At 35.1% G+C, this 10,789-nt stretch overlaps 1 protein-coding gene across 1 annotated transcript in view; it reads right to left on the bottom strand.

Annotated features, from left to right (window-relative positions):
• Nucleotides 1–213: 213 nt before the first annotated feature.
• Nucleotides 214–10,789, bottom strand: part of LOC145692461 (phospholipid phosphatase 5-like) — a 55,034-nt gene continuing 44,458 nt past the window's right edge. Inside the window, exon 6 of the mRNA XM_081767770.1 lies at nt 214–5,809. Coding sequence (XP_081623896.1) covers nt 5,607–5,809 — 203 coding nt within the window. The 3' untranslated portion in view covers nt 214–5,606. The remainder of the gene's footprint in view (nt 5,810–10,789) is intronic.

Raw genomic sequence — 10,789 nt, 5'->3', positions numbered from 1 at the left:
TTAAGGGAAAACCCTTCACGAACCAAAACTGGCAACGTAATAAATGAAGGAGGGAGTGCTCTGGAAATAGTGGGGGGCAGGGCGCCGGGAGGTTAAAAACGGCCCTGCATGTATATATATATATACAGAGGAGATACCATATACTTGTCTCCTTTAGCCTAAAGAAAGTGTTACAAACGCCATATGCATGAAAATTTAAATAAAAGATGGATATAATGCATTTACATTATATTCACAGATAAAAAACATATACATATATATACCATTGAAAGTACATTTCACATTTACAATTGTACAGTTTTTTTTATAATAAAAATATATTTTTATTAAATTCATAGAGATCTGTGGCAGTTGCTTGCAGACATTTCCCCTTTGTATACATCTATTTACAGTGTGGTAATATGTATTAACACGGAACTAATATGGCTTTAAATCGATTTTATTTGTTTCTGATCGTTGGTCATTTTCACTAGTATTTAGTGTAGATTGTGATTTCTTTCAAAGTTTGTGGAATTAGTTAACATACAAATGAGCAAATGGAATGTAAATCTGTAATCTTATCATGCATCTGACTTCTAAATGGTTCAAATATAATTTATACTGTACACGTTAACATTACAAATAATACTATCTTGAATTATCGATTTCAATAACAAACGGAAGCACAGCATAATTAGCATTTATGTACATTGAATGAGTAAGACAAATATAATTACAGAGCTAAAGTTAATAATGGCGCCATCGACAAATTTATAGTATTAATAATAGTCTGTATTTTATGGTATTCCACAATTTTGTTCTAGTAACCTTTTAATTTGACATCCTGTATTCTGAAGAATAAGAAACACACGAGCATCTCAAAAATCGAACACACATTTGTTGATCAACCTAGAGATAAGCCACCAATTTTGTCCTCAACCTTATAAGGATAACCACACATGGTTACGTCCATGGACATCAATTCCAAAATTGAAACTTAAAAAAATATTTACAAATGGATCTGAATCACAGAATATCCAACGTCTTTTCTTAAAGATGCTATGGAATATTTAATTCTATCTATGATTAATACTTCTGTGATTAACTCAGTCTCGTGCATAGGTGGAGCTATGGGGGACATAGGGGGGCAATGTCCCTCAACTTTTTGACAAAAAAATGGTGCCTATAAGATCCTTCAATTCTCATTTGTATTTACCGTCCCCTCCCCCAGCAGACAAAAGGTCTGTCCCCCAGGGGACAATTCCTAACTCCACCCATGGTCTCATGAGTTTGAAATCGAAACTCGTCAGGCTGCCTACCTTTGGATGCATCACTAAATCCATATAGCATAAAATGTAGTCGAAATCAGAGTCCAATGAAAGATTAATACAGTGCCAACATAGTTGCTTTTTTAAATGTTCCAGCTGTTAGAAGCATAGCATGTTTAACAAATATTAAGCTATCTTTGAATCACATCCAGACTTGATTGTATTTATTTCCGTTCTGTTGCTCAAGCTTCTGTGATGGGTGAATTCAGAGTTTGTTATGTGCAATTATAGGTGACGGCAGTTCAATTATAACCCGATTTTTCCAATTGCATGATAATAAGAGAATGCTCAATTAATGTTCTTGTTTAATTAATGTGCTCAATTAGAAACGCCAATTAATATTCTTGTAAAATTTTCATTCGTGCGAGTTCTTGTAGACCTAAGTATGAATATCAGATGGACAGAATAGAAGATAGTCAAGAACTTAGGACAAGTAATCAAGATATTGCATTATCTGCACTTAATGGAATAAAGCGAAAATGCTATTTTCATAAGGCAAAACGATTACTTTATGAAAAATAGGAAAGCAAATTCTCAGAAACGCTAAAATGAAGAAGCTGTAATTGTATGATATGTAGGGGAAAGATCTGAAGGTAAACTCATATCATGTGTAACGACAATGCTATGCAATGAATACAGAAATTCATGAGAAAGTAATAAAAGTCAGTTTTGCACGTAATTTTTCTTGAAAGCAGCACTTGAAATGATTCAAGACTGAGTTAATACAGCAACGCAAGTAAATGAGAAAATGTTTTTCGTGGAACGATGATTTGTACCTTACTAGTTTAAAATCGTGCTCTATTATTTGCAAACATCGTAAAATGATTTTATAAAACCACAGTCCTAGTAGCTCAATCAGAAAACAGACCTTCCTTTTACACCCATTTAGCAATAGAAGTATTCACGGACGAGCATTAAAAGAATATGACTTCATACACAACAGACTAGCTCACATGACAATTCCGATGGCTTTGAGATGTGCTTCGACGTCTCGTTCCTCAGAACACTCAATGCAAAAAAAAAAAAAAAAAAAAGACAAAAACAATTCTGAATAATAATATAATAATCTATATACCGTAACTGAAGACGAATCAAAATAAAGAAATTGCGTCTTATACTACTTAAAATAGGACTATCGGAACAACAGCCTTGAGTTCACTGTTTTGTACAAGAAATTCTCACTGATCAGCGATCAAGATGTGATACTAATCGTGTTCATTGGCTAAAAGCATTTTGACTCCAGTGTCCTGGGATTGTGCAAACTTTATAATACAATTATAATTGTGCTTCTCCCAAAACCTGAAGAGTTTTTCAGGACAATCACAATAAACATGAATCCGTAGTTGTATCTTGTTTATGAACGATTATTTGTCATACTAACTTAATTTACAGCTTAAAAATTCTACTTGCCGACGATGCTGTATTAAAAAACATAAAATATATACAACACTATGATACGTGTAAACGAAAACGGTGTTTGTATGATTCCTAGTTTAAATGTATTTTTTCTCGGGAAAGTAGTTTAATAAAAGCAAAATCTAAAAAAAGACTAATTATTAGTAAGCCTATAAATTTGACTTGCTGGATTTACAAGAATTAAAAACTCGGAATAAAATTCAATTTCAGTTAACGTAATTGCGACAGGGTGAGCAAATTAAGACAGTCCAAAAAAAATGCCAGTCTCCACAGATATTTTGTGCTACATGTATCAAAATTTAATTCCACAAGAAGTCTGCTACTATTGTCATCTTGGTACTGAGTATTTTGTCAGCTAAAATGATGGGCTGGGAATACCTTTACTGCTTTATTTCGTGAAAAATATTACCAAACAATAGTATTGAGGTGACATTAAAAAAGAGAACTAGAGAAGAGTAGAGTGAATTAATTTAGTTTCCACAAGTTTCAGTAAGTTATACATAAATTTATGTAACTGAAATTAAAATGCATAACTTAAGTAAGTACATTACTTTCTTTCAACGGTTTTTGTATAAAAGGTTTTAGGCTGAATTAGTTATAGTTTTCAAAACTAACATAAAAAAACTGTACTCAGCACCTATGAAACAAACGCAGTTTCTAATTCTGTTATACGTAATTTGTTTTATAAAATAATGCTCAGTAATGCAGTAAGATATTGTACTAATGTTGCAATTCTAGTCTATATTTATCCGTCAATTAGTAACATTTCATATAATGTAAAGATGAAAATTTTAATTTTTTAAATTATTATTATTATTATTATTATTATTATTATTATTTATTTTGTCAGATAAGCTTTAACATTATTAGTGTCGTGTAAATAAAAACTGTAATGAAAGCGATGCAACGCATACTAAAGAATTATGAAAATCAATTGTCAGCACAATAACTTTGCTCTGTCTATGTGAATGAGACGAGAGAGTGGGAATTTGTAGTTCTGTCGATATCTTGTATCGCTTCGCCCTCCTTGCAATCAGAACAATATTGCGGTGGACGATCGTCGAGTACATGTAACCATTTTCCGATACAAAAATCTTTAGGTATTATGTTTTTTATATTACAACGGCCAAATTAAATATGTATAAGATTCTCGTACTCATAGTCAGATGCCTCGTGAATATTTCACATTTTCGTGAATACTCTGCACATACATCTTCTAGCTCTTTATCATTGTATAGTGTCAAATCAAAATCGATATTCACATATTCATGGGCATCAACATATCGTGGAATATAAATAAAGTACTGATAACAGTGCCAGAAGGCGAGAAAACATGCTCGTGTGCGACACGGGGTGATCATTGGTAGTTCGAACCATTGTCGAAACGCGTAGTACCGAAAACAGTAGGTAAAGGGAGTAGTCGTCCTGGTTTCAATTTATTTTATTATTATTATTATTATTATTATTATTATTATTATTATTATTATTATTATTATTATTATTATTATTATTATTATTATTATTATTATTATTTACCTATATGAATGAAAGTACCAACCGATTTCCTGCTTACTCCTTTTTCCTCGGCATCAATTGGAATTTTGGAATTCATTATTGGAATTTTGTCCAACACAAACAAAATGATCGTAGCACCTGTAGTCTATTTAAAGACGACAGCAAACGCAAATAAATGTAGGACAAAATAACTCATTTAATGATAAACAAGAAGAAGCTAAAAATTTTCAGATGGAACCGTTCGCTATAAAGCATACATAGTATAGAAATAGGCGTTTTCATGAGGACCGCACCTCACAATTATGGCGAGTGCTCGAGAGCAAGTCTAAGTAAAGATGAAGGCAAAATATCAATGTGAAAGTTAGAGTGAATGGCCGACTGAGAACAAAATGCTGATGACAGTGGGCGAGATCCAAGAAACTGACAAAATGTAATCTGAGATCGAACTCATGTCCCGAAGTATGACGCTTTTATCTTCGCAACCGAATTTTTCAAATTTAACAATATTGTGCATTCAATACGTGAGCATTGACTTCCCTTGAACAGTGTAAATTCTATAGAAACAAAAGACAAATGAAATCTTTAAGTTTTACGTCCCACAGTTATGCCGGTTAGGTTAAAGGAGACGGTGATGATGAGGGATGAGTGAAATGGTGGAATGAAGAAAGTGGGAGGAAACGGGAAAACCCCGAGAAAACCCACGAGCACGGCGCGAGCTGGGATCGAACCAGGGACCCCAAGAACCGGAGGTGAACGCTCTACCACTGAGCCACCGCGCCATCCTATAGAAACAAAAGAGTTTACCAATTCCTTTTTAATGACATAGAAACATTTTCTGTACTTTTATTCCTTTTAGACTATACTATTAGTAGGAAAATTCTGACTGTTTTACTATAAATATTAACATTGCTTTTAACACATATCCTAGAACACTGGAATACCAATCACATATTTCCCACGAAATATATACACAGTAGAGCTGCATAATACAAGAGGAGTATTGTTATAAATTTACTATATATATCGTTCCACAAACAATTTCATCATAATTATAATTAGGTTTAACTACCGACTATAAACCTCCTTCTATCTTTCATCCATTATATTCTATATGATGTTGCATCACAGATAACGAACGTTCCACACTGCCATATACACGCATTTGAACATATACCAACACACACATACATATATACATGTATATGTAATAATAAAAATAATAATACAAAATTAAAGTTTCAAAAATCTGTTTCAACGAAAAATACAATTTCCCTTTTTCATGTGTCCTGAATTCATTGGTGAATACGTCAAAGTTCATGCATAAAGTTAATTTATTACACTTATTGATTGAATAATTAACTTAAGATTCTAAATCCACTTAATCTGTTCCTCTGGCATTGGCCCAAAACCATCAACAATGTTGTTGGAATGTGTCCGTACCCCTTCCAGCTCCAATACAGGAGTTAGTGACACATATGGTTTGTTAGAATGAAGAGAAGTCAGTCTAGGATAGTACTGCCTATAGCACAAGTACGACATACATAAACCAAGAAGAGATCCGACACAAACATCTGGAAAGATAATTTATAAAATCAGAAAATAATTTAAACATATCAAATAATGTTTTACTTAATACTATTGCATACACAAAGTATTATGGGGTGTAAAAATGGAGAGGAAACTTAGACTAATTTAAAATTGGCTAAATGAGTTTAGATCACGTACCCACTGCACTGAATAATATATCGTGTAAAAAAGAAATTTACGACATTACTAAGATTAAGTCTTTTAAAATATTTAAGATTTTGCAGGCATCGGAGCGTCTAATGGCATGGAAAATAGCTATTTTGTAGACCAAATGAAGCACAAAAGGAGACTTTGTAGACCAACCCGCCTCTGATAAGGAACTTCACAAATCAACTTTCAGTAGTAAGTTAGAAAATGTAACATTTTTTATAGTGATTTACCCTAAGATCAGAAATAAAAAGTATATTTATCTATTTTCCAATCTTCACAAATGATTAAAGACATTTTTAATTTTCGAACATATATAAAGAAAGCTGAGGGACAACTCAGCTCTAAAGTCTTCAACAGAACAAAGCTTTTATTTCTGGTCCTGGACGGGGATTGGCTTTTTTCGAAGATACAATAACATCATTATGATTTGACTTCTCAGGAACATTATATATAATATATGTAACATAATATATAACAAAACCATTGCATTTCGAAAAAAAATACTACTTCTCTGACTGTGTATTAGTGATTTACCCCTACCAAGACGCCGGTTAAGTTCAGAAATAAAAAATATATTTATCTACCTTCCAATCTTCACAAATGATCCAAGGCATTAATTTTTGAACATATATAAAGACAACTCAGCTGTAAAGACTCCCAACAGAACAAAGCTTTTATTTCTGGTTCTGGATGGAGATTGGCTTTTTTTTTTTTTTCAAAGATACAATAACATCATTATAATTTAACATCTCACGAGCATTATATATATACAGGGTGCGGCACGTAAAACCGGCTCGTCGTAATATTCTGGTATATTGTATTTTTGGCAACACTTAAATAATCTACCTTCCTACCAAGAGATGGCGTGTCGAGGTCGGGTCGACTTACGTGACCTGCAGCAGTCACGTGCAGCCGCAGCCAGTGAAACTTGTCGAAACCAGTTGAGAAAAAGGCCTCGTTGTGTTAAGCCGGGTGAGTGTCAGTGTGTGATAATGCCGTATTCGATACCCGAGCGTGTTGCCATTGTTGAAGGGTTCATTCTCACTGGATCTTTTGTGAAAACAAAGAATTTGTTTCGGGAGAAATTTCCAGGACGTTCTGTGCCAGCAAAAAGCACCATTCAGGAATTGATTGAAAAATGGCGGCGTACAGGATCGGTTCAAAATGCTCCCAGAAACAGACGACCATCTGTCTCCACACCTGAATTAAAGATGCAGGTGGAGGAGATAATGACAAGAAGTCCTCGAAAGTCAACCAGGAGATTGAGTCAACAGGTTCATGCGAGTGAGAGAAGTTGCAGACGTGTTTTAAGGGGACTGAAATTAAAGCCGTACCGGATAAGTGTTGTGCAAGAACTGAAGGAGCCTGACCTGCAGAAGAGGGTGCATTTCTGTTCATGGCTGTTGAGCAATGTTGCCAGTGGTTTCTTGGATCCACTAATGCTCATCATGAGTGACGAGGCGTGGTTCCACCTGTCTGGGTACGTAAATTCCCAAAACAACCGGTATTGGTCGACAGAAAATCCACACGCAATCCACCAGGTACCCTTGTATGATGAGAAGATTGGTGTTTGGTGTGCCATTTCCGCCACACGCGTTATTGGGCCCATATTCTTTGAGACGACAGTGAACAGTGACGTGTATATGGGAATCCTGGAGGAGTTTTATACACACTTGACCGAAGAGAAGCGTCAGTTATGTTACTTTCAGCAGGACGGTGCAACATGCCACACATCAGCTGCATCATTGTCCCTTGTGCATGAGATGTTTACACCAGAGAGGACAATCAGCAAAGGCTTGTGGCCTCCTCGGTCACCAGACTTGTCCACGTGTGACTTTTACTTATGGGGACTGTTAAAGGGAAGAGTATACGAAACAAATCCACACACAATTGAAGAACTCAAGACCAGGATCCAGGATGTCACCAATAGCATTACAACACAAGAACTGACAAGGGTATATCTGAATCTCCTCAATCGTGCTCATATGTGTGTTGAAGTGGGCGGAGGACACTTTCAGCACCTGCTGTGAAGGTGAGTAGTCATATTCAATACATTACATTTCATTTTATGTGTTCACTTTACGGGCCGGTTTTACGTGCCGCACTCTGTATATATATATATATATATATATATATATATATATATATATATACAGTCTGTTACAAAATAACTGCACCACCCAAGAAAAATATATACATTTTGCGAATTGTTATATATATTATGAAAGATATTAATAGCAATGGTTTCAAATTATTTCTCATACATCGTTTGGTGTTTTATCTACTGCATATATAGAGACAAAAGATTGAAATACAATATATTACATAATACTATGCTACAAATTGCCATTATTACAAAAACTACGAATATATTTGTTTTCATTAACTTTGTATGAACGCATGTTAACATCTCATTAATGAACAAGAAATGGATGCGAATTTTTTTGAACAGTACTGTTAAGTGTATAAAAGCCATAACTGTGTATATACCTCATTCAGTACTATGTATGTTTTCCATGTGCAGCTATCAGTGCTGCGAACCTACTTGGTATGCTGTGTACGAGAGATTGGCACAAGGATTCGTCTAATTTATGGAACCAAACTTGCACCACAGCTTCAATAAGCTTCTTCCTCGTTTGAAAGCATTTTCCTGAAAGCTTGCGAGACATGATATGACATAAATTTTCAATAGGATTCATGTCTGGAGAGTTAGGTGGCCACCACAATTTTTGGATACGCATGTCTGCAAACCACTTCTTAACCACAGCAGCTCTGTGACACGGCGCATTATCATCTTGAAATATGAAGTAATCTAAGTTTTTCCATGAGAAATGATCCCTTGCTGTTGATAGAAGTTTAAGGTTTAAAATGCCCATGTAATACTGTGCGTTAATTGACCTGTTGCAAATTTCTAATCTCCCGACACCTTTCGACGTGAAACAGCCCCACACCATTACACTCTCATCAAGCTTCTCTGTCGGTAATATTCAGTCGCAATTAAGTTCTTCCCCACTTCTCATCCATAGTCGGACGCCACTATCGTTCTCAAGCACCCTAAACTCTTTCTCATCGGAGAAAATCACATGTTCCCATTCTTCCACACCCCACGCTTCGTACATGGTAAGGAAGTGTTTCCTGGTTCTTACGTGCTTTGTGTTAAATATCGGCTTCTTTCTAGGTGTTTTCCTCCGAACTCCTTATTCCTTAGCTGTCTAGCAACTGTCACGTAGCTTACACTAACACCTGTATCATCGGAGACAGTTTGAGCAATTTATCGTGAAGATGGTGCTCTGTTTGTCAGAGCTAGGACCTTTATTTTTCTGTCTATACGAGATTTGTTTTTCGCCTTCATCCACATTTTCTCTCAAAGAGGACTTATTATACATTGTTTGTTTTTCAATAACTCTACCAACCGTTGTATGATGCAGTTCAAGTTGTTTTGCAATTTGACGTTACGAAATATCATGATAGTTCAACGCCAGTATCTTCCCTTTTTACGGGGGGATGTGTCGTTCAGTATTTTACTCATTTTTTGTATGTGATCACACTAACTATTGAGGAACAATCACAAAGCACTAAGTATCATATACAGATCATAAACAATAACCCACAGGCACAAAAGGTCAAGTATGGAACAAATTTTCATTAACAACGATAAGCAAATCACCATTCAGTTGCTCATACATGAGGCAGCCATTTGCGGAGTGAATGCACTGCCATCTGTTGAGCAAAGATCACACAAAATCCACGAGTAGTAATAAACAAAAACACATCAAAATGCATTGGCTAACAAGCGTATGATACGTTAAGCCTCTTTAGAGATAAAATTAATTAACAATTTTCTAAGGGAAATTAAAACCTTGAAATTTTAGCAGGTGGTGCAGTTATTTTGTAACAGACTGTATATATAAAACTTGGATAAATTTCAGTTCTTCTTTGACTATGCATTAAAAAACGATGTAATTAGAGCATTTCTCTTCTTTTCAACACTTTTCCGAAGAGCTTGAATGACCTTATGCTCTTTGCGTCCCTCCTCTTTCAATGGCATGACACCTTTTAACATCCCTTGAGCGATTTGTGTCTCCTTCAGGTCCCCTTTTTTAAGAGTCTTCCGAAGTCTGTGGCTTCACCAAGCAGAGAATTTGCAAATTCTTTGGTCTCACTATACTTCCTCTTCCTTTCATTAATCTGGCTTTCAATTTCTTCTATGTTCTTCTTAGCACTTCTTGCATTTTCCAGTTTTTGTTCTGCTTTTTTCAACTTCTCTTTCTCTTCTCTAAGTGTGGCGCTTCTTATATGGGCTAGTCGCTGTTTCTCCAGAAACTGTTATGAGCATTTTGACCCAAAATAATCATCTTTTTAGAAATTGGAACGAGATGGGGCTTGTTGTCATAAAACTTTAAGGCATCTTTCACAATCAAAATACTGTTTAAGGTTCTACAAGACATCTGAGTCTTTTCCTCTGTCAGAACATTTTTTTTTTATATATATATATATATATATATATATATATATATATATATATACTGAAAACCTCCTTTCAATATCTGCATTTCCACGTGACAGGTAGAGTGCAGCTTTTATTACTTTACTTATTAAAGGAAATTTTGGTGAACCATCCGCCTTCTTAAGTTCCATAAGAAGAGCCCAGTAACTGTCAATACGTGAAGAAGTAATTTCACTTCCAGCAGGTTCGTGCTCAAGCTACAGACATTTCCATTTGTCAACAAGTTTATCATCTGGCACTGCTACAGATAGTGCTCTTGCTGCAGTTCTGATATATCTGCAGCTACTTTGTGATTTTCTAGCCTCAG

The sequence above is a fragment of the Thermobia domestica genome, chromosome 1 (assembly GCF_964235325.1).
Source record: "Thermobia domestica chromosome 1, izTheDome1.hap1.1, whole genome shotgun sequence".
NCBI lineage: Eukaryota > Metazoa > Arthropoda > Insecta > Zygentoma > Lepismatidae > Thermobia > Thermobia domestica.
This window is presented reverse-complemented; position numbering and strand designations above follow the sequence as displayed.